This window comes from Equus asinus, chromosome 25 (genome assembly GCF_041296235.1).
Source record: "Equus asinus isolate D_3611 breed Donkey chromosome 25, EquAss-T2T_v2, whole genome shotgun sequence".
Lineage (NCBI taxonomy): Eukaryota > Metazoa > Chordata > Mammalia > Perissodactyla > Equidae > Equus > Equus asinus.
Genome location: NC_091814.1, coordinates 38,621,279 through 38,646,205, shown reverse-complemented (window position 1 = coordinate 38,646,205; position 24,927 = coordinate 38,621,279). Strand labels below are relative to the sequence as shown.

General features: G+C 35.6%; 1 protein-coding gene across 3 annotated transcripts in view; it reads right to left on the bottom strand.

Annotated features, from left to right (window-relative positions):
* The window catches only part of TRMT1L (tRNA methyltransferase 1 like), a 37,153-nt gene that overhangs the window by 2,682 nt on the left and 9,544 nt on the right, over nt 1-24,927 (bottom strand). For all 3 annotated transcript variants that reach the window (XM_014850312.3, XM_044757991.2, XM_014850310.3), the window contains 10 exons: nt 20,593-20,657; nt 19,007-19,136; nt 17,452-17,575; nt 16,896-16,975; nt 12,411-12,660; nt 11,583-11,795; nt 10,099-10,289; nt 3,784-3,862; nt 917-1,083; nt 158-220 (listed from right to left, as the gene is read on the bottom strand). In XM_014850312.3, coding sequence (XP_014705798.1) covers nt 158-220; nt 917-1,083; nt 3,784-3,862; nt 10,099-10,289; nt 11,583-11,795; nt 12,411-12,660; nt 16,896-16,975; nt 17,452-17,575; nt 19,007-19,136; nt 20,593-20,649 — 1,354 coding nt within the window. In that variant the 5' untranslated portion in view covers nt 20,650-20,657. The remainder of the gene's footprint in view (nt 1-157; nt 221-916; nt 1,084-3,783; nt 3,863-10,098; nt 10,290-11,582; nt 11,796-12,410; nt 12,661-16,895; nt 16,976-17,451; nt 17,576-19,006; nt 19,137-20,592; nt 20,658-24,927) is intronic.

Sequence of the window (24,927 nt, the reverse complement as noted above, 5' to 3'; positions counted from 1 at the left end):
ACAAGTTTTACTATAATTACGTTGTCAGGATAGTATGCTGAAAATGCATTTTGAAGTAGGCTCCCAAAGCAATCTCTTCTCTTCCCATCCTTCTGCAATCTGCCTTTTTGCACTGATATATACATATGTACATATATACACATATTTACATACATACCTTGTACAATGTAATTTTCTGTTGTGGTATCATCTGTAGTTTTTATAAATACACCACATTCTTCTAAAATAAAAACAAATGGGAATAATAAACTATTTTATAGGATGACATTAAGCAACAATTTAAAGTTTAAATAAAAGCTTACTAAATTCTATCTACACTGCTTTTATGAATACATAAGAGATTCTGTGGCCAAAACAGCCTGCAAGAATTACATTTTTTAACCTCTATATTATCTGCTTCTTGTAATAACTTATGAAAATGCTAGGACGTCTAATAGGCCCACTCTTACATCAACAGCCAGATAAACTACAAAAGCCTATTTATACTAAAGAGAAAACAAAAGAGAAAAAACTTAGCTTTACTGAGCAATGTGTAAATCTAGCTTCCATGTCTTAATGGATATTACCCAAAATTTGGGCCACAATATTCTCAGAATTTCTAAAGTTTCTCTTGCAGATATAAGGTAATAAAATCACAATGGACTTTTAGTTCTTTTAATCTACTAAAACTAAAAAAATATATACCTTAATAAAATCATTATTCATTTCGGGTCATGACTATAAACCTGAAGAAACCCATGCAATTAAAAAAAAAGTTAACAAACGGATTATAATTAGACTCATTAGAGAGGATTACTTAAAGCACACTACTTATAATTATATTGCTTTTGATTATAACACCAAATAAGAGATCAAGAAGATAGAGTATTTTTGATAACCAATTTGTCAGCTAGTAAGCTAGGGTTCAATTAGTCACCTTGCTTGTTGAGATTTGAAGGTGCATGAACTGAAAACTGACTTTGAGGAGTACACTCTGACTCAAAAATTAATGTCTTTATTAGGGTCTGAATGTCATCTAAACCATGGTGAAGAGACTCAAATAGCATTCTTTTGAGGAATCCAGTATTGAAAAGGGAACTTGACCTGAAAAAATGAAAAAATAGAAAACTGGGTTTGAGAAATGTTTATTTTCTTTAAAAAAATAAGTCTCCATAATCTAACCATAACTAAGAGATATAATTAATTACAAGATAAATACTGAAATTAAAAAAGAATTTATGGTTTAGTTTAAAATTGTTGATTTTCTATTTGCTCACTCCTTTTATCATGGGATTAGTCAGGAAATTTCATTCCCAGTAAATCAAAAAGAATTTACTGAGCCCTCATAAGGTGTACAGCCCTGCGGTACATAGAGTGGTAGAAGATACACCAAAGTATAGAATACAATGTTTACCCTATAAAAGCCTATAAATCTAGCCAGGATCTAGATAGGGACATAGTGTAATGCAGAGGTTTTCACAATGCATATTCCTGTCAGTAACAGTAAATCTTAATGCCACTGTGTATATGGTGGGGGTGGGGCAGGGGGAGATACATGAGAATTACATGTGGTGGTGGAAATGTAGTTAAAAAATGGCCCGGGGTGAGTCTGATATGCTTCTCATTTAATTTCAGAATCACAGGTTTAATGGACAGAATATGAAATTCCAAACAAATAAATTCCAGACAAATAAACCTGGATTCCTGTCCTGGCTCCACCACTTACTAACTATGTAAGTAGCTTGAATAATTACTGCTTTTGAGTTTCACATTCCTCATCATAAAATGGAGAAAGAAAACCTCTCACAGGCTTGTTATGGGAATTAAACGAGATTGCTCATCTACAACCCCTAGTACAAAGCATGTCCTCAATGAATGGTGGGTATTATTATTAGGGTTAGCAAACATATAAGAAAGGATATACGATTTTAAAATGTTAAATGAGTGATCACTGTAAGATTTACTAAAAGCTAATTTAGAGATTATTTTGGATTGAAGCACTAAGGAGAGACTTCAAAGAGGACGTAGAATTTGAATTGGAGGTGGGGAAGTGGGAAGAGATTCTGGATGAGAGTAAAGACATGAACAATGGCTTTGCGTGAGGAAATCATAAGGCATGGTTTAGAACTCAGTCCTGGGAGTCAGAAAACCTAAGTTCTGGCCTTGCTTGTACTACTAAGTAATTTTGGGGGGTCAGTTTTAGCTAGCACTTAAAAACACTGTGCCATAATTTTCTCATCTGTAAAATGAGGGAGTTGGACTAGAAGATCTTCCTTCTGGATCCAGCAATCTGTTATTCTTAATCTCCCCAGTTCGAGATCAGTGAGTAGGATCAACGTGTAGCAGATGATATAGGTAAGAGAGTACTAGAAAGTAAGGCTGGCTGGGTCATTCTCTCTTTTTTTTTTTTTGAAGTACAGTTGACAAACAATATTGTATTGGTTTCAAGTGTATAACACAGTGATTTGACATTTATTTACATTACAAAATGATCACCCTGATAAGACTAGTAACCATCTGTCATCATACAAAGTAATTACAATGTGGTTCACTATATTCCCTATGTTGTATATTATATCCCCATGACTTACTTATTTTATGACTGGAAATTTGTACCTCTTAATCCCCTTTACCTATTTTGCCCTTTCCCCCTGCCCACTCTGGCCACCACCAATTGGCTCTCTGTATTTTTTTTTTATATTGGCACCTGAGCTAACATCTGTTGCCAATCTTTTGTTTTCCCTTCTTCTTCTCCCCAAAGCCCCCCAGTACATAGTTGTATATTCTAGTTACAGGTCCTTCTAGTTGTGCTATGTGGGATGCTGCCTCAGCTGGCCTGATGAGTGGTGCTAGGTCTGTGCCAAGGATCCGAATCAGTGAAACCCCAGGCTGCCAAAGCAGAGCACGCAAACTTAACCACTCAGCCACAGGGCTGGCCCCAAGGTTCTCTGTATTTTGGAGTATGTTTCTGTTTTGTTTGTTAATTTTTTTTTTTTTTTTTTAGATTCCACATATAACTGAAATCATATGGCTAGGTCATTCTTAATCTAAAGGTATTTACATCGGATGAAGATAAAATAATGGGCATCAACACAAACATATTTACCATTTAGGTTAATTTTTAGGTTTAGCAGAAGGCTAAACCTTGACCTTGTAAAGTAATGAGGTAGAAGTTTGTAATGATTTTTGTCACAATATTGTTAAGAATCTCAAATTTCTACAAGAATCTCTAGTAACACACAAGCTTAAGGTAAGGATTCTGATTAAAAACAATCCAACTTTAAGGCATTAAAAACACAATTAGTAGTTACTAATGATGCAAAAGCAGACATACATTAAATATTTGCAGTTGTGTCCCACCTAAACAGCTTTACCTAAAACAAAGCAGACATTTACTTTCACATGTCCTTCTCACTTTAAACTGATTCCTCAAAGACCTTTTGTATTAGTTGACTCTTCTATAAAAAGTAACCACGATCACTTTACAATCACAGCCTAGTTCTACAATTATCACTGAAAAATGCCTCATTCTTACTATTCAGAAATGAATTATCTAGTCTGCAGATCAGCCAGGCTTCTCTTTGATCCTACTGCCTCTTAGCGCTGCTACAAACTTGGGAGAATAATGGTATAGAAAAATCTGAAAACAGACAACACCTCAGGTGGAGAGTCATAATTATTTGCCTAGACTTAAAAAAAACCTGAATCTAAATTTGCTTGTCTTTTACCACACATAATCAAAAGTCAACAATCAAATCAATACATAAATCAATTTTGAATATATTATTATGCTTAATCACATACCATAGAGGTCCAAGTTCTATTGCTGTCTTTCCAGGCATGCTTCCATGACAGTTACAGGGCAGCTGTCTATATGGGTTTTCTGCGAAGACAATAAAAAGAGAAATCAAAGGAGAAATGACAATGTAAATTGTAGTAATTGTTATATTAATAATAATTTGAAGCTACTATATACTGAGGATCTACTATGTGCCAGGTATTGTGCTAAGCATTTTATATGTTTAAAAAAAATTTAATCCTTACAGCTGTAAAGTAGGTACTATTAAAATCTCAATTATACAGATCAGAGGATTAAAGCTTAAGAGAAGTTGTAGAAATCCATGTTAAATGGCTTATTAGGGATATAACTTTTTACTAGCTTTTAGACACTATACTACATGAAATAATTTAAGTAGGACAAAGTCTTATAAAGTCCACAAGATATCCATATTTTAAAATCAACTGATTGGGGTATAATTTACATGTAATAGAATGTGTACATTTTATGTGAATGTATACATTTCGCAAATATATGTACCCATGTAACCAACATCTCACCAAAATAAAGACATTTCTCACAAATTAACTCTTCTGCAATTGGGAAGAGTATCAATTACTCTGTTCCTAGGCTTGATTCATATTCAGCTCCCAAAGTGTAGGCTAGAAGAAACTAATTCAGTTTAAAGAGCAATGAGAGGCCTGATATAACCACAAGGAAACTGGGGAGGTACGTGTGCTCTTCTTAGTTTCCAAAATGGGGCAAAATTATTGTACTATGGACTTTTTCAGTTCACTTCAGGCCCAGAATAGTCATTTTAAATTAGACTCTCTCCAACTACCTTCCCTCGGGCCATTCCTGGGCTGATCATTCACTGTCCTGGAATGGCCTGATTTGATCAGTCAGTCCTACATATACCCAGAACCCAGGGCTATGGTGGCAGAGACACAGATCTACAGCTTCCTGCTATTCAATATCACTCTGTTATTCAATGCAATTAAATAGTGTAAATACACAGTTGTGAGATCTTATTTCAGATTTACTTAAAGGTTTCCCTCACTGTTCCTGGGTCAACTTTTTAGTATTGTTTAACTCTAGGTGTTAAGGGAAAGTGTGGTTATCGACATTAGCTTTGCTGAAAACTATGTTCCTCAAACATTACATGAATATATTCAAGAAATCTTCCCTGGAACCATTAAATAACCAAATTACAAATACTATAGGAAGTATTACTCAAATTAGGGCCATTTACAGTTATGGTTTTGTCATTAATACCCACTTACCACAGGCAGGCAGCACACATGAATTTGTATTAGTCAGTTTGTTTCTTGATGCACTTTGCAAAATGCTCCCATCATACAAACTTATGTCTCTTCCCAAGCTCCTGGCCTAGGATTTCTCAGTGCTGTGTCAACATCAGCAAATTCCCTCTCTGAGGGGTCAGGGCTATCATTTCAAGTTACCAGTAGCAAAAAATGAAGGGGTAGGGCCAGCCCCTGTAGCCTAGTGCTTAAGTTTGGCACACACCACTTTGGCGGCCTGGGTTCAGTTCCTGGGCATGGACCTACACTTCTCATCTGTCAGTGGCCACGCTATGGTGGCAGCTCACATACAAAATAGAGGAAGACCAGCAACAGATATTAGCTCAGGGCAAATCTTACTCAGCAAAAAAAAAATGAAGGGGTGAAGAAAGAAAGAAAACTAGTATTTCCATGTCACTGTATATAGGCTAAAAAAGCAACTCCAGATGAATCAAAAAATACTGGGAGACTTCTATTTAAATGTAATGGATAGAACACATACTTCATCTCTGCTGTCTCTTAAAGCACTATTAAAATGAGAGCAAAGGAATAAAATTCAAACCCCAAAGATAATGGGAAAGGAGGTAACAAAAGATGATGAGAGATGTCAATAAAATGTCAGAAGTGGGAATCAGATACACAAGGAGATAACTGATTTAGTAGGCCAGAGAAAGCCTAAGCCTGAAATGGGTAGATGGGCTACCAACAAAGCTGGAAGCGCACTGGCATTGTAGGACCCCAGAAAAGCCTGAGAATGAATGGTACTGATTGTCTCTGAAGATGGGTATAGAGTGGTACTGCAAAAAAGAGGCCTGGTTAAAATTTTTTAAGAGGTTGAATTAAGACTCCTAATCTTCCTCTCTAATACCTACAGTCTGGCTTCTAAGTCTTCCCCATTCCAAAAGATGAAGTTAATCTTAGATAAGGCTGAACCATCAAGGATCTGGGACCAGGGGCATTTGTCATATTTGAGGGTGAGGAGGCGTATGAAAAGAAAGAGACTAAGCAAAAGTATGCATAAATGGTAAGACCTAGTCTTCTTCCCCAACATGGCTCCTAGAAAGCTGACAGAAGATTGAAAGATTCCTCTCTAGAAAAACCAATCCAGGAGAAAGACCTACATACATTTACTGGTGTTTGGGTGATCTCCTAGTGAAAAGGCAGATTGGTGCCTTCTCATTACAGTAAAATCCATCAGGTTATAAGCCCTACTCCAAGTGCTTCCAAATAGCTTTTAGTGTGGACAACCAGAGGCCACTAGACATTTGAGATCTACCACAAAAGAGAACAAAATTACAAAAGAGAAATAGTTAGGAAACAGAAGGACTAAAACAACAAAATAACAGCAACAACAATACAAAAATAAACAAGATGAAAAAACCCTGTCCTCTCCTATACATAAAATATACCCAAATATAATCAAATATTCTTAGAAATGTAAGATTAGACTTTGCATCTCTGAAATAATAGGACACTACTAAAAAAGAAACAATGAGAAAATATGAAATAACTCTTAGAAATGAACAAAAGGTGACAGAAATTTAAATAGGAGAGTTGGAAAATAAAAATCAAGAAAATCTAGAAAGTAGAATTAAATGTCAAAGAAATGAATAGTAGAGATATAAAAAAAAATTAGAGGATCTATCTAGGTGATCCAACATATAAGGAAAAAGAGTTCCTGGAAGAGAAAACAGACATAAATTGAGAGAAGAAAATTATCAAAGAAATAATACAAAAAAATTTCCCAGAACTGAAGAACTCAAGTTTCCAACTTAAAAGGGCTCACATGTTGTCCAGCATGATGAGTTTAAAAAGAGGAATTCATACCACAAAATTATTTTAGAATATTGGGTAAAGAAAAGATATTTTAAGAGCATTTTAAGAGAGGAAAAAACCACAAAGGACTAGATATAAGAACAATAGCAGACTTGTCAATATATGGAATAGACAGAAGTCATGGTCTATTGACAATGGAATAATACCTTAAACACTGGAATATACAGTGGAATAACTGTGGAATAACGGAATGGAATGGAATAATACCTTAAACATTCTGAGGAAAAACAATTTCCAACCTAGACTTCTATACCTGGCCATGCTATCCTTCTCAAGAAGCTACAGGAAAAAGCATTCATTCAAAACGAGAAAGTAAACAAGGAAAGTGGAAAATACATAAAGATACAAGACAGAGGAGATTCATCACAAGAAGCCAAAGAAAATTTCCAGGATGATGGTTAAAAGGAAGCCCAAGGGCAACAGCTTTCAGCAGACTTAGAAAACAAACAACCCAAACTAGAGTGGGAGAACAGTCTCAGGGGAGTGAAGTATAAAGCTATGAACAGTGAGCTCTAAACAAGTAAGAAATCAAGTAGTATATTCCCCATGAACCCTCTTAACTAAACGCAGAAAGTTAAATTTAGCCAACTAAAAGATGATTAGAGAAATTATGGCAAGAAGATTGATGATGAGCACTGAATATATTTAATGTGTAGATTATATTGGCAAAAAGAATATAAATGTTACATATTCTAGTAACATACAAATGGTATAATGAACAAAAGTTAGTAAGGGAAAATGGAAAATGGGAGGCTGATTACCTCATTTATGACACCAAGAAGCCACATCCATATTACAGAAGTATATATTTACTACTACAAAAGCAAACATTAAGAAAGACAATATATAGGGGCCAGCCCCATGACCTAGTGGTTAAGTTTGGTGCGCTCTGCTTTGGTGGCCCAGGTCTGGTTCCTGGGCATAGACCTACACCACTCGTTAGCAGCCATTCTGTGGCAGTAACCCACACACAAAAGACAGGAAGATTGGCACAAATGTTAGCTCAGGGTGAATCTTCCTCACCAAAAAGAAAAAGACAATAAACAACAACAGAATAGATAAACCAGTATCTAATGTAGTCAAGAAAAAAGGCAAAAAGAACAAATATTAAAAATAAAAAAATAAGGAGAATATAACCACAGAAACCAAGGAAATTAAAAAGAATCATTAGACACCACTTGGCTCAACTCTATGTAAATGAATTAGAAAAGCTAGATGAATACTGCTAAACCTTTAATAAACAAATAATTCTGATGCTAGTTAAACTGTTCCCAAGCATTGAAAAAAGGGAAAAGTTCCAAATTCTTTTTTTTTTTTAATTTTTTTTTTTGGTGAGGAAAATTCACCCTGACCTAACATCCATGGCCAATCTTCTTCTTCTTCTTTTTTTTTTTTTTGTTGTTGCTTGAGGAAGATTAGCCTGAGCTAACATCTGTGCCAATCTTCCTCCACTTTGTATGTAAGAAGCCTCCAGAGCATGGTTGATGAGTGGAGTAGGTCCACGCCTGGGATCCAAACCCACAAACATGGGCCGCCAAAGTGGAGCATGCAGAACTTTAACCACTTAGCCATGGGGCCGACACTCTAAATTCTTTCTGAAAGGAGTTTAAACTGATTCCAAAGCGCAACCAAAACTACACTAAAAAGAAAAACTATATACTACCTCAGTTATAAATATTGAAAAAAACCCTTTTAAAATATTTAGTAAATAGAATCCATATTAAGAAAGTACTTCCTGATAGAGTAGTTTATTCTAGAAAGCCAGAGTGATTTAATATCGGGAAATTTTATTACAATTAATCAAATTAATCAAAATAATAGATCCAAGGAGAAATACCATACAGTCATCTCCACAGATGCTAAGATAGCATGACAAAATTCAACATCTTGACCAAATACAATAAAACTGGAAATGAATGATACTTTCTTAACATGATAAGTGACAGATATATCTCAGATTCATTCTTGAATCAGAAAGTACCAGTAGGAACTAAAATAAGGAACATGAGAGGATGCCTTCCATTGCCACTATCAGTTAACATCATAGCAAAAGTACCTGGACAAATGAAAAGCATACCAGGTTCTTAGGAAGCTTCAAGACCACAACAATATGTATCCTCCTTAATTTGATGTGATCAAAATAAAATACCAACTAGTTTATTTATTTACTTTTTTACTAAGAGAAAAAAAGGATCCAATACCAGAAACATTCTGAAAATAGAGCTTTGAGGAGGGATTGCCTTAACAGACATTAAACAACACTACAAATCTGCTATAATCCGAACAGTGCAGTAGAGGTATATGAATAGACATCCAACCACTGGAACAGAATAGAAAATTCAGAAACAAACTCAAGTATGTGCGACTTTAGAATAAGATAAAGATGGTATTCTCAAATCAGTGGAGAAGAAGTGGACTATTCAATAAAACATAACGTTCCTTGAATAATTTAGGAATAGGAAAGCTCTTTCTAACTGTAAACAAAATCTAGAATACAGAAAAGTTTGATTAATAACAGCAACAATGAGAACTGCATGAAAGATTTTAAAAAAATAGATGCAAACACAAGTGAAAAATGAGAAAAAAATATCTGCAACTCATATCACAAGGGTTAAACTCTAACATATAAAGAATTCTTAAAAATCCATATTAAAAAATGCCAAGAACCCAACAGAAAATAAGAGGTAACTGTTTCTATGTCCCAGAAAAACAAACGAGAAACAGCTTTTAGAGGGCATAAACCACATCCTTTTCCTGGATTCCCCAAGCCTGGCATATAGTAGAGGCTCAATAAATGTCTACTGAATGAATTTTATAACTGAAGGCTTTTATATTCACCCAGAAACATGAAAATTATTTTTATAAAATTAAATTAATGATTTAAAATAGCCTAGACAAAGAGGTAATCTGACTTACGTTCCTGAAATTAGTGACAGTGGAAACTAAGTTATTTCTAGGCATTTTAATAGAAGGCAGGGCTAGAGAGCACAAATTGTATAGCATGAGTAAACAGCTTTAATAAACTCACAGGAATGTCTTGTCTGTTGATGAAAGGAAATCCAGTTTAGGAAATAAAGTTAGCACTGTAATCTTTAAAATCAAAGGACAACAATATGTATAATTAGGGATGTGAAAAAGTCTTATTCATTGGAGGCTTATACATAAATTAAACACAATATACAGCCAAGAGAAACTTGAATTTACCTTCTACCATATTACCATCCTTCTGAAAAATTCTCTCTTCACACCACTGACAATGGATCAGGTACTGAATCTTCTTGGCTGTTTCATCTGCAGAAGTAGGCCCCCTCAAAACTCTCACAACCACCAAAACAAAATGTTCCAGAGCCACTGCAAACAGCACTTCTATGCCTTTGTTACATCGGGCTGCAGCTCTGGAAAAAAGTTTTTAAAGTTACTTTGGGGGCTTATCCTTTTCCTTTGTTTGGCATTATACTGACAATACGAACCTGGACAGTACACTGTGGGTCAGTCATGGGAAAATAAGGAGAATTCAATCCTTTGTGGCAGTGCTTTTACACACATTGAAACCTAGGAAGTCAACGCTGCTTGGCAGGGTCTTTGGTAACTAGACTTTTCCCTCGCGAGAGCCTCCCAATAGAGCTATAGTCGCTGCTTTTCAGTGTTGCTTTGTTTCTTCTCATCACCACCACCTTTCTTCATTTTCATCTATTTTTTTAATAGAAGTTTCTTGCAAACAATGTACGTTTACTGAGTACTAACTACATGCAGGATAGTGTGCTAGCTGCTAAATATTCAGTGAAAGATGAATAGGCAAAGTCCTCGCCACTATTAATTTTACAGACTTGAGTTAAATTCTACTTGGTACACTATTTCTGTACTTAGTTTCCCCTCTGCAGTTATACACTAAACTTAGTTCACATGTATGTATGTGAATTTGTTGACGTTACATTATAAACATTTTTGAGTATGTATAGTAGGTCCTTGGCATGAACAAACTGAACATCAGAGTTTTCAGTTAATTAGGAATAATCTTAAAGGTCTATGAAGTCTAATAATCTGTATTTATGCTGAGATAGGAATTTCAATCTAAATGCTGTGAAACTAGTGTTGGGGCTATTGAGTGAGCTGGCTGATCATCTATTATCTATACTCTCAATGTCCATTTATATTATTCTCTAGCATATTCTGCATAAAACGGGTGCTCAAAACAAATTGTTTAGAAATCCTGCTAAGAAAGAGAGAGAAATTTTTGTTTCGTAGGTAAGATCATTTTGCTGAATCGAGTTTATAAGCCATCATTTTATTCAAACTATGTAAACAAAGAAGATAAGATGAAATAGACATAAAAAAATGATTGTTTCGAAATCTAAAAGCAATCTTTGCTTTCCCTTTTCATAGCGCTAGCTCCTAGCTACCCTACCTTGTTGAAATAAACTGATTTGCAATTAACTTTCATTTCTATCTTTTCCTCCTATTTTATTTTAATAACATTTTAAATTGGAGAGTAAACTGACTATTTTAGGCAAAGCTTTTCTATCAAATTCTAACAGATATAAGATTACTACACAAATCAAGATTACAGATGTGGAATACAGAATTTGTATTTTGGGCATATTTTGAAAAATGAGATAAGCACTTCTTGTAATATTATCTCTTTTTATCATATACCCAAACACACATGCACACTGTTGACAACTTGGTACCTTGCCACTGCAGCTACAACAATTCTAGCTGCTAGCTCCTTGTAATATTCTGTTCGGACAATGTTACAACCATAGTGACGCCGGGCAACATGTTGTGCCTTGGCATATAAAGAACTGATATCTGTAGAAGTCACTGACACTATGCCAAGGTTTCTTATGTTTCTGAATGCAGAATCCAGATAGTTCACTGACGTTCCAAAAGGGTCAAGGTGTCTAAAATCAAAAAGAATACAGACATATTTAAAATCATACTAGTATCCAAAATTATACCACTGTCATTATTTCTAATGATAAAATCCCATGGATTCAAAAGTACTTTACAAATCTATTTTAAATACATAATTCTGTTTTTAAAGTAAATAATACAATGATCATACAATATGTGAGACGTAAAATGTAAAAAAAAATGTAAAAGCAAGTTTAGAGGAAAAGTTGTCATGTTGAGGCATTTTATTTCAAATGCTAGAAAATGTTCTTATTGCATTTCTTAGGCCAATGCCAAAAACTGTATTAATTTAAACAAACAACAACAAATTGTCATATTTATTTATTTTTTTTAGTGAGGAAGGTTGGCCCTGAGCTAACATCTGTGCCAGTCTTCCTCTATTTTGTATGTGGGACACCCCCAAAGCATGTCTTGATGAGCAGTGTGTAGATCCATGCCTGGGATCCGGGCCTGTGAACCCCAGGCTGCTGAAGTGGAGCACGTGAACTTAACCACTACGCTACCAGGCTGGCCCCCAAACTATCTTAATTTTTAACTCCTCACCCTGGGCCCCCAAATCCAGGTCAGTTTAGAAAGTGACACAGCAAATTCTTTTCACTTACATGAAATCAAAAGATCTCAAATGCATCAGTACATTGGCATCCATTTTGGTCACCTCAATATTACCAAGGTTCTCCTCTCCTTCTTCAAGAATATCATCAGTGTCTTCCTTCTCCTTCCTGTCCACCACCACTTTCAATTTGTTTAAATGGCAGTTTTCCTGAATCAATGTCACCGAGTTTTCATTCAAGTCATTAATTGTAACCTTGACTGCATTTCCGAGACGTTTTGCCCATTGTAATCCCATTATCCCTTAGGAGAAATGGGAAGAAAAATGAGTTTTTAAATTGTAATAATTAAAGAATAAAAACAATATGATAATAAAGAATGCAATTTTATGAATAACAAAAACAAACTGTTTCAAAATCTTAATATTTTCATATTTATTTCATAAATAATTCGTATTCTACTTTCTCATTACAAAGCCTCGGAAGCCTTTGTATTACCACAAAAAAATGTGTCCAAGAAATTTTCATTAAATATTTCTTACAAAACTTTTCTACGATCTCTGTTCAAATAAAATCTCCACGTATGTTCTTTATTTTGGAGAATAGAAGGGTTTTTTTCTTTTTTGTTACAATGGAACACTTTTTCAAACAAAATCTTACATACAAAGTCAATATACAATATGAGTAAGAGTGGGGTTACTCTGCTTGAAGGGAGGATGGGAAGATGGAACCCTTCTTGCTGAATTTTATCCCAATGTACCAAAATCTCAAAACAACTTTCCTGGATCAACACTTTTCAAATACTGCACAACAGCATCATTGTGAATTAAAAGGAACAACCTTGTATACGTAAACAAATGATCAAGAAGAAATCAGACCAAGAAAGCCTCTTCTCATAGGCTTTCCATGCCTACTGGATTAAGCATAAGGAACATTCATTACTAAATGGGAGATAGTGACACAAGCCCAGCCAATATGGATTAGAAAATCCCCTATACACAGGAAGTATTGACCATCTTCTCCATATATGTGCCTCATAAATGTAAAAAATTAACATCTACTATGTGCCATGGTCTTTACACATATTTTCATATTGTTATAACAAGCTTGTGAAATAAGTTCTAATATCCATATTTTAGATGGTGAAACATGCAAATGACTGCTATGAGCCTGATATAAAATTAAAAAGGTACATTAAAAAGAAAAGGCTGAAAAGATCTTCCTTAGACAATAGTTTTAATTCACTTCTATGTGGAACCTAAAAAAACCAAATATAGAAATGGAGATCAGGGGCTGGCCCCATGGCCGAGTGGTTGTTTGCATGCTCCACTTCGGTGGCCCAGGGTTTCGCTGGTTTGGATCCTGGGCATGGACATGGCACCACTCAACAGGCCACGGTGAGGTGGTGTCCCATATGCCACAACTCTAGAAGGACTCACAACTAAAATATACTGGGGGGATCTGGGAGTAAAAAAAAAAGCAGGAAAAAAAAAAGATTGGCAACAGTTCTTAGCTCAGGTGCCAATCTTAAAAAAAAAAAAAGAAATGGAGATCAGATTTGTGGCTGTCAGAGCGGGGGTGGATGGGAGGGTGGTTGTAGAGTGGGCAGGAGAACTGGGTGAAGGTGGTCAGAGGGTACAAACTTAGAGTTATAAGATAAAAAAGTTCTGAGGATGTGATGGACAGCATAGTTATTATGGTTAACAATACTATATTCTTTATTTGAAGGTGGCTAAGAGAGTAGATCTTAAAAGTTTTCATCACAAGGAAAAAAATCTGTAACTGTGAGATGATGGATGTTAACTAAACTTTTTGTGGTGATTATTTTGTGATAAATATATAAAGCAAATCATTATATTGTACATCTAAAACTTATGAAATGTTTCATGTCAATTACATCTCAATAAAACTGGAGAAAAAAGAAAAAAATGACTTTGCTATCAAGAAACATATACAGTACCTAGTCTAGGATAGACATTTAATATTATTGAATGTAAAAAAAAGAAAAAAGAGTGGAAAAAATGCTGGGAAATAAATTTGGAAAAGTAGGTTGGGATCAGACTCTAGAGGATATTACATTGCCTTCTGAGCAGCTGTGTGATCAGAAACCAGGCAAGGAAAGGGTTACTGAAAATGTGATCCATAACCAAACATAGTCTGTCGAAAGTTTTCCAGACAAGGAGAAAACTAAATATGCTGTTTTTCAGGAATTAGTGTCCTCATTTTTGCAGATGTTGCTATCCTACAGTGAAACTTACATGGTTGCAGCAGGACCCCTGCAAATTGCTCCAGCTCTAAGCGTCCAAAAGTTACCACGGACCTGTTATGTAATGGCATATTGCATCAAACTCGTTATGTAATGGCCTGCACATGCACCCTGATTAAGCCCAGCTGTTACACAGCTGTAACATATCCTCTGCACTCTGGAGTATAAAGTCTCCACCAGCACTAAGTCGGGGTGAGAGTGGGGAGTGGGAGGTGGCCTGTGGGCACTGCTTTGGGAGCTACCACTGGTGTTCTCCATGGCTTGTGCAAGCAAGGAAACTTTTTCTTCACCCACTTCAGCCTTGGTTGTGCTTTTTGGCTCTGCACTCACCAAGAGATGGACCCACTGAGTTCAGTTACAACTGGACTCTGTTTAGGTACCAGGTGCCGAGTGGATGTGGGGAGTGGAGGGTGAAGGAGTTAAAAAAAAAAAGATTCAAATTTAAAATCTGACTGGCTCAGAGGATATGATCAGCTTAGAATCATCACTTTTATCATATTTACACTGAGACATTACTAATGATGATGATGATGGTAGTAGAAGTAGTAATAATACAATAATGATGATACCTAATACTTTTATAGCATTTGTTATATACTAGGGACTGTTCTAATGTCTTTACATGTATTAATTTACTTAATCTTCACATTACTGTAAGGTGGGTACTAGTGTTCTCCCCTTTCTATAGATGAGGAAATGGAAGCACAATTTCCTGGGGCCATACAGCAAGCAGGTGAGGAAGCCGGGATTTGAATGCAGGCAGTTTGACTCCACAGTCCATGCTTTTAATCACTACTTTTCCCTGAATAGAGGAACTTAAGAGGGAGAGCTAAGTCATGTTTCATCCTTTTGGTACAAACATCCCAAGAATATACTCCTAAAACCTTTAAGAAGAAAAACTTGGATTAGGTACAAGTGGCTTTTTAGAAATTTTCTACTTGTTCCATTATCTCTTCTCTACTGTTAAATCCTTTTTGGGAAAAATGTTCTAAATCTTTAAAATTTCATCTTACCCCAGTGCACAGTAGCTAGGCAATGTTTACTGCATCACAAAAAAAGGGACAATCAAACACGAAGTGCTTGCTGATTACAGGAAACAAGTATTTTTGCAAAAAAACAAAAAAAATCCTATCTGAATGTGATCAATCCTGAAGATCTAAGTACCAATACAAAAATACAAGAGAGAGAGGAACTTACTAATCATACTGCCATATTATAACCATGGCAATACAATCAGCAAAAACTCTATAGCGAAAATGACCTGTTATGTCAACAATTATCACATGCACACAAAATGATGGAAGGGAAGGGAATATAGATTAAAGAGAGACCTGAGAGACATATCAAACAATTGAAATATATAGTCTTTGTCTGGATTCTCAACTGAATTTTTAAAAAAAATTCTGAGATAATTGGGCATATCTAAACATTTGATGATATTAAAGAATTATTCTTAATTTTTTTGGGTGTGATAATAGTATCATGGCTTTATTTTTAAAAAGCCCTTATCTTTTAGAGATCCAACTGAAATATTTACAGATGAAATGATGTATCTATGATTGTTTAAAAATAATGGGGATGGAGGATGGGGGTATGAGGGAAAGTACATGGGGATATAGATGCAAGACTGAGAATGAGTTGATAATTTTTGAAGTTAGTGATGGATACAAAGGGATTCATTTATTATACTCTCTACTTCTGTATATATTTAAAATTTTTTCACAATAAAAAATTTACCTTGGATCTTTAATGTTTTTATGTCAAAATATTCTATTAGATAAGATATCCATATAAATTTTCTAAGAAAAGATACTGTACAAAGAAGGTGGTCAAAAGAGACAAACTTTCAGTTATAAGACACATACTAGGGATGTAATGTACAACATGATGACTATAGCTAGCACTGCTGTATGGTATATGGGAAAGCTGTTAAGAGAGTAAATCCTAAGAGTTCTCATCACGAGGAGAAATTTTCTTTTCTTTTTTCTTTTCTTCTTATTCTATCTATAAGAGATGATGGTGTTAGCTGAACCTACTGTGGTAATCAATTCCCAATATATGTAACTCAAACCATCATGCTGTGTACTTTAAACGTATACAACAATGTATGTCAATTATTTCTCAGTAAAACTGGAAAAAAAAAAGAATCTGTTCAGGTTCATATAAATCAATCCTCAGTTTTCAAAGTGGCTAAATAAACAAACAAAAAAAAGAAAAGACGCTGTACAAAGCTGATAGACAAAGTGGGGTTCCAAAAAAGCTTCATTACTTACCAGTGGCTCCAAAGGCATCTAGACATTCTAAAGGTTTTCGTTCCTCAGCCAAAGCAGCCAATGTGCAGAATATTAGCTGCCTACAAGAAAGTATAATAATCTGAAATAATTTTACTGTACTATGGCTTCATCATTGTAGATTATTTAAGAATAGTAAGAACTGGGGTTCCTATTTACTGTACAAACTATTTTGAAAAGAGACCTAATAACATATTCCTTAATAGTATAAGAACTAAAAATTTGTGAAATTAAACTATGAATCTAATTGAGTTCTATTAACAAGTATTCACTATGAATAATGATTTTATAAATAAAACTTGCCCACAAAAGCACCAGCCTGTTTATTAATGATAGAAAGTTAGACATATTTTACTGAGAAAGAAACTGATTTGACAGAAAAAAGAGAGAAAACAATCATTCTGAGAATATGCTAAAACAGATGATTTTCATTCTGTACTCAGTTTTAAATTTCAATATATTAGAACATAAAGATTAAGAGAAGGTACACTTGTAATGATTTGAAACATCTCATAACCCTTTTTTCAACTTATCTTACCGATTTAGTTTCATTTTGGGATTAAAATAGGAATCTGTTTTCTGAGGTATAGAATAGTTAGGACAAACTTGTACATCCGTGTCTGCCTCTTTCAAAATCTCATTAGGTGGTTTAGCAGCAGAAGCTAAGATGGGGGGAAAAAAAACAGATTTCTAGTGAAATACAAAATTATTCTAAATATCTAAAACAATGTACATTAAAAAAATAATTTTCCTTTATAATATTTTGTGTTAATGTGATCAGTTGGGTTGATGTAAAAAAAAAAACCAGCACCCAAAACGGATCTATTCAGCACTGTCTCTGGAAAAGAGTAGCACTCAGCTAAGTATTTGGTGAATTAAAGTTCATTAATTTAAAATCTTAACTGCCTAGCCCATCAATACATCTGTATTATGATACTCTTAGTTAAGAACAATCAACCTAAGATAGCACAAAATCCTAAAATACCTTTATTACTCATCAAACACTATATTGTGTGTATATAAGTTGGCTGATAAATATATTTTATTGTGGTACAATCATTAGAAAATTAGTATCTCTGTATGGTTATATTCCATTAGCCAGTATGGATGACTAAGAATCACTATATTTCCTAAACAAGCTGGATTTTAGAACATTTTCTTGTAACTATGATCTTAAATCACAAATTACATTCAAATGGCTATGAAGTAATAGAAAAAAATGATTCTACATTTAATACACATTAGAATCATTTAGCTATAAACCCAAATGAAATACTGATATATTTGTGTGAGTGTTTTAAATATTTAGGAAATGAAACACATATAATATGTGTGGAGAAAAATAATTGAGATTCTTTAAGTTTGGATTTCTTGATAATATTACAATCTGAATGTTAACTAAATGGCAACGATATTTCTCCTTCTATAATGCCAAATAATACTAAACCTTCCTAGTGTTGTGTCATATATGCTTCTATACCCACCAAAGTGGAATGTCACATATCTCACAAGATCAGCCTTTCAAAAAACCAGATTCTGTGAGAAAAATAAACTGTAGAAAATTATTTCGGTGACTGTTCTTTTCAATTCTTAAAAGAAAGGTACCATTCTAGATGTATAGAAGTTAATTCACCACATACACTGGATGCCTTAGGGCATGCGGGCTTAATTCTTAATTCCTGAGGACTGCCTCAGTATTAAGGTATTAATAACTTGCTATCACTCAGGATAATAAATAGTCTTTACATCACTCTACCTCCTTTTTCCAGTGTTTTTCAACCTAAGTGTAGCACGATTATGGTGCAGGTGCCATCATTAGTGATATAATCCTATAATCTTTCATTAAGATGCCTGTATTTACTTGAGCATCAACTGCTTTCTTCTACGCACTTATGAAAATATCTGTTAAACTAAGAAGAGTTGAATGTTGGGAACCTCACAGGAAGAAAATGAAACCTGAAGTAATGGATTAGTAATTAGCTAAATGGTTTGGTTAAGTCACTATATTTTATCTGCCTGATGTCTGAAAAGAACACTTAGATCACTGTGTAAGGGTTTACTTATTAACAGGTTAATGAGATTGCTCAACTTACCAGCAATATACCTGGATTTAGTCTCTCCTTTATTCACATGGCGCCTAACATGTCCTAGCATATCAGTCCTTCTGGTGATTGTTGCTGAACAAATGATACAATGATAATGGGCGCCCATTTTACTGGATATCTATCAAACAGAGTATTTAATTTAAATACACAAATAGGTTACTAAGGCAATGAAATACAAAGTTTATTTAAGGTTCTAAATTTAAGTATGTTAGTGTGTCTTGTATAGAAGATAGTATCAATTTTGCCATGTGACTTTGAAAGGATGTTTCCTTCCTTACCTATATTTACATATATGTTTTAATCTTACTTTACAATAGGCCACAAGTTTAATTTCTTAGTTTTTTCCATTCTGATCAGCAAATAACTGTACCCCGTTTTCTATAAGCAGCACTTACAGATGGTATAATATCAGCAGCAGTGTGCTGGTAGATGTTTAACAACTGGCTCTCCAGGAAAATAAAGCCCTGATTTGTAGTGTTTGCAGCTATCTGTGGTATGAACACTCTACCATGGCCAATTTTAAGCTACCAATGTGACATCACTGAATGTGAATTTGGGAAGAATGTGCATTATCATATCAGAGAGCACTGCCACCATGCTGATATAGTATATATAAATAACCATTAAGAGCACAGATAATAGTAAAATGTAGTAAAATAATTAGGAAGTAGTGAGTTTTGTGTATCTATTACCTTTGTTTTTAACATATCTGGATTTAGTCTCTCCTTTATTCACTTTTAAGTTTATATAATTTGATTTTTAATGATGGCCACATTTAACAAACAGCTTTCAAGATTTCTGGAAATTTGAGCTAGTTCCAGCACACCACTAAATGTCAGAGGCATAATGAAAAGCCTATTTTTCCAAGTAAAAAATTCTCACTTTATAACTTCTCATTTAGCCAAGAACAAAAAGACTTCTCCAATGGCTCTTTCCTGCTTTTGATGCCTTTTACTCTTAGTGCTTCTCCTCCTATCTACTTGGGATCATATAGCGAGTAGAGAATAGCCAAGAACATCGCACAGTATTCCTTATGGTACTCTGGTTATCATATTCAAAATACCTTGGATAGGGTTGATGGGCCAAGCATCGTCCTGATGGCTGCTTAAGAAATGTTTGGGTTTTTTCCTCTAGAATTTTACTCTTTTTAGTGACACAAAAGAAAAATGAATAATGAGGACTCATTTAGCTAACATGCATCCAGGATAGTGTCACTAAAATATTATATAAAAATTATACAACTATTCCATGATCAAAATTCATTTTAAAGGAAAAAAATTATTTTCCATTTAGATTCTCCATTCCAAAATTAGTAAAGGGTTTAATTTTCCTTTTGAACACAAGAGAGCAATATATCAGACTGAAATTAAAAACCATACCATGAAAAGTTCAATACAGCAACTTTTTTCATACATTTCATATTTTTCCTACCATGATAATCTGAAAGCACTTGTAAACAAAATCTTAAAGTATACTCCATAACTGAATATGCACATTTTAGTTTTAAAGCAAGTAAAAATTGCAGTTTCTTCAGAGAAGGTTAAATTTAAAAATAAAATATCTAACGTGATTACCTGTTCTCCAGTAACATTTGGTTTCACTGGTCGACAAGGTAAGTGACAGATGCACATCCTGTAACCTAGAATGAAGAATGGCTGGCTGTCATGTCACTGTTCATTAAATATTTAATTATCATTAAAAATTATTAGCAAATTTTATTTCATAAAAATAATTGGGATTATTCTTATATTTGGAATGTCATAATTTATTTGAATGAGATTGCCTTAGGTTTATACACTTATTATATATGATCAAGTATAAAAACAAATACAGAGACTGGCCCCATGGCTGAGTGGTTAAGTTCACAAGCTCTGCTTCGGTGGCCTGGGGTTCGCCAGTTCAGATCCTGGGTGCGGACCTACACACCGCTCATCAAGCCATGCTGTGGTGGCATCCCACACAGAACTAGAATGACTTATGACTATATACTGGGGCTTTGGGGAGGGAAAAAACCCCACAAATACGGAAGATCCAGGTTCAAATTCTGGTTCTGCCAAGACTATCTGTGTTATCTTGGATCAACTATTTAGTTACTTTGGTACTCAGTTTTATCATCTATTCTCTTCCATCTTGACTTTTTCTTAGGCTCCATCTTCTTTGCCTTATGCTACATTTGCCCTTACACAGCCTCTTCTTCATTTATGATATGGTATTATCTTAGTTTTCTTTCCATTCTTCTTAATCTTTACAGATCCTACTCCCTTTCACAATCTAAAATGTAGGTTTTCCATAGCCTTGATCTGCTACATGACTTTTTCTCATTTCCTTGGTAAAATGTTCTTTCATGATTGCAATGATTTCCCTTGGGGGAAGAAATCCCAAATTATAGCTCTAGTTACTAACTCATTCCTGAGAGCCAGATCTCTATTTCCCAATTGCCTGTTGAGGATGTATGACTGGTTATCAGCTCAGCATTTCAAAACCTGCCTGTTAAGAACTAAATTTATCATTTCCTCTTTCACTTTTTTTTTTTTTGAAGAAGATTAGCCCTGAGCTAACATCTGCTGCCAATCCTCCTCTTTTTGCTGAGGAAGACTGGCCCTGAGCTAACATCCATGCCCATCTTCCTCTACTTTATATGTAGGATGCCTACCACAGCATGGCTTGACAGCAGTGCCACATCCGCACCCAGGATCTGAACCTGCGAACCCCGGCCTGCCGAAGCAGAACGTGTGCACTTAACTGCTGCACCACCAGGCCGGCCCCTCTCTTTCACTTTTTTTTTTTTTAAGATTTTATTTTTTCCTTTTTCTCCCCAAAGCCCCCGGTACATAGTTGTATATTCTTCGTTATGTGTCCATCTAGTTGTGGCATGTGGGACGCTGCCTCAGCGTGGTTTGATGAGCAGTGTCATGTCCGCGCCCAGGATTCGAACCAACGAAACACTGGGCCGCCTGCAGCGGAGCGCGCGAACTTAACCGCTCGGCCATGGGGCCAGCCCCCATCTCTTTCACTTTTTTAATGAATGATAATGCCTTCCACTTGCTCCTAACTCAAAACCTATAAGTTATCTCTAACTCCTTTTTTCTCATATGGCACTCCAATCATTTCTCTTACTTGTATATGTTGAAGTGCCCCAGGACTCAGCCATTGAACTATTTCTTTTTTTCCATCTATATGTTCTCCCATGGTTATCCCATTCAGTCTCATGGCTTTGAATACTTTCTATATTCAACTCCCCGATGTGTATCTCTAGCCCAAATTTTTCCCCAAAACTCCAGAATCATAAGGCAAACAAGCTACTTGACATCTCCACTAGTTGCATCAACCTTTGCATGCCTAAATCTAACATCCTGGCCTTCTTCCCTATACCTGGTCCTAACTCAGTCTTTTCCAGCTCAGTAAAGGACAACGACACTTTTACAGTTGTCCAAGTCACAAACGCAAGCATTCTTGGCTTTCTTTTCCTCACATCTATTCCTTCAGAAGATCTTGTTACTTCTATCTTGAACATATTTGCCAGCTTCTTTGAGGCCTACTCACTAAGACAAAAACTATCATATTTCACCATCTACCAGATCACCACCACGCGAAAGAACCCAAGAGCCCACACTGATAAGAAAGTAAAGAAATATCACAAGCCATTTAAAAGAAAAGAATAACTTGGAGGAGGGACACCAAACCTAAAGATTAAATGATGACTTACATAAAAAATATGAAAGAGACCTTTATAATTAAAATGAGACCGTTCTTTTTTGATAGGAAGTCAACTTGATTTACTACACATTCTTATATATACAGTCACGTGTTGCTTAACGATGCGGATATGTTCTGAGAAATGCGTTGTCAGGTGATTTCATCGCTGTGCAAACATCACAGATGAACTTACACAAACCTAGATGGTCTAGCCTCCTACACACTTAAGCTATATGGTATAGCCTATTGCTCCTAGGCTACAAACCTGTAAAGTACATTACTGCACTGAATACTGTAGGCAACTGTAACACAATGGTACATATTTGTGTATCTATACATATCTAAATATAGAAAAAGTACAGCAAAAATACCGGGTAAAATATAAAAAATGGTACACCTGTATAGGGCGCTTCCCATGAATGGAGCTTGCAGGACAGGAAGCTGCTCTGGGGGAGTCAGTGAATTAGTGGGGAGTGAATGTGAAGGTCTGGGACATTACTGTCCACTACTGGAGACTTTATCAACACTGCACACTTAGGCTACAATAAACAAATTTTTTCTTTTTTCCAATAATAAATTAACTTTAGCTTACTGTAACTTTTTCACTATATAAACTTTTAATTTTTTTTACTTTTTGGCTCTTTTGTAATAACACTTAGCTTAAAACACACATTTTACAGTTGTACAAAAATATTTTCTTTCTTTACATCCTTATTCTATAAGCTTTTTTCTATGTAAAAAGTTTTTTTTAAAACTTTGTTAAAAACTAAGACAGAAATACACGTTAGCTTAGGCCTACACAAAGTCAGGATCATCAATATCACTGTCTTCCACCTCCACATGTTGTCCCACTGGAAGGTCGTCAGGGCCAATAACACACATGGAGCTGTCATCTCCTATACTAACAGTGCCTTCTTCTGGAACACCTCCTGAAGGACCTGCCTGAGGCTCTTCTTGAAGAGGTGTCACTCTTTTCAGAAATATGTCCATGGTGGTTTGTTTCTTTTTTTCATCATAGATTTGCCTGTAAGCAGACAGTGCACCACAAACCTTCCTCTCTATTAATGAAAACCTTCCAATTTTGGGGTCCATATTTCCAAAATTTTAAGGAGCTTGTTAAGGTCTGTAAAAGCTTCTGCTAAACCCTTCACTGTGAATTTTCTTGGGAGGTTCTTCTTTTTCTTCTCCTGCAGCTTCCTTTTCTCATGCCTCTTCTTCAACTATGCGTTCCTGTTCCAGTTCCAACAACTCATTGGCCAATTCCTTAGAAAGCACCTCTAGGAGCTCCTCAATGTCATCCTCATCCACACCCATGTTGAAGTTGTTTGCCGTCTCAACCACAGCTTTGCTGGTTTTTGCAACGTCCTCATCCTTGGAAAATCCTTTGAAGTCATTCACAAACATCTTTAAAAAAATTTTTTTTATTATTATTTATTTATTTATTTTTGAGGAGGATTAGCCCTGAGCTAACTGAGGCCAATCCTCCTCTTTTTGCTGAGGAAGACTGGCCTTGAGCTAACATCCGGGCCCATCTTCCTCTACTTTTTTTTATATGTGGAATGCCTGCCACAGCATGGCTTTTGCCAAGCGGTGCCATGTCCCCACCTGGGATCCAAACTGGCGAACCTCGGGCCACCAAAGCAGAACGTGCGCACTTAACCACTGTGCCACTGGCCGGCCCCATTCACAAACATCTTGAGTGTCTTCTTCCAGATGCCATTCACACATTCCTTGGTGACATCACCCCAAGACAAAGCAAAGTTCTTGACGCAGTCATAGATGTTGTAATCCTTCCAGAATGGCATCAGTTTCTTCCTCAGTTGCAGCAATAGCTTGGGCAAAGGTCCTCCTCAGGTAGCAGGCCTTAAAAGCTGCTATAACTCCTGGATCCAAGAGGTGGATCAAAGAGGTGCTGTTTGGAGGGAGCCACCACTGTGATATTGGGATGAAGATCACCAATAAAAGGAGGATTTCTGGGAGGATTATCAGCAATGAACACAATCTTGAAAGGTATATTATTCTCCAAACAGCACTTCTCCATTTCTCTGACATAGCAATTCAGGAGGGCATCTTGGAAGAGGAGCTGGGTCCTCCATGACTTCTTATTGCTCCTGTAGGACCCTGGCAGTGTGTGCTTTTGCTATGCTTGAAGGCCCTGAGTTCTCACTGTGCCAGATCACAAAGGGTTTCAATTTGTAGCTCACAACATTGTG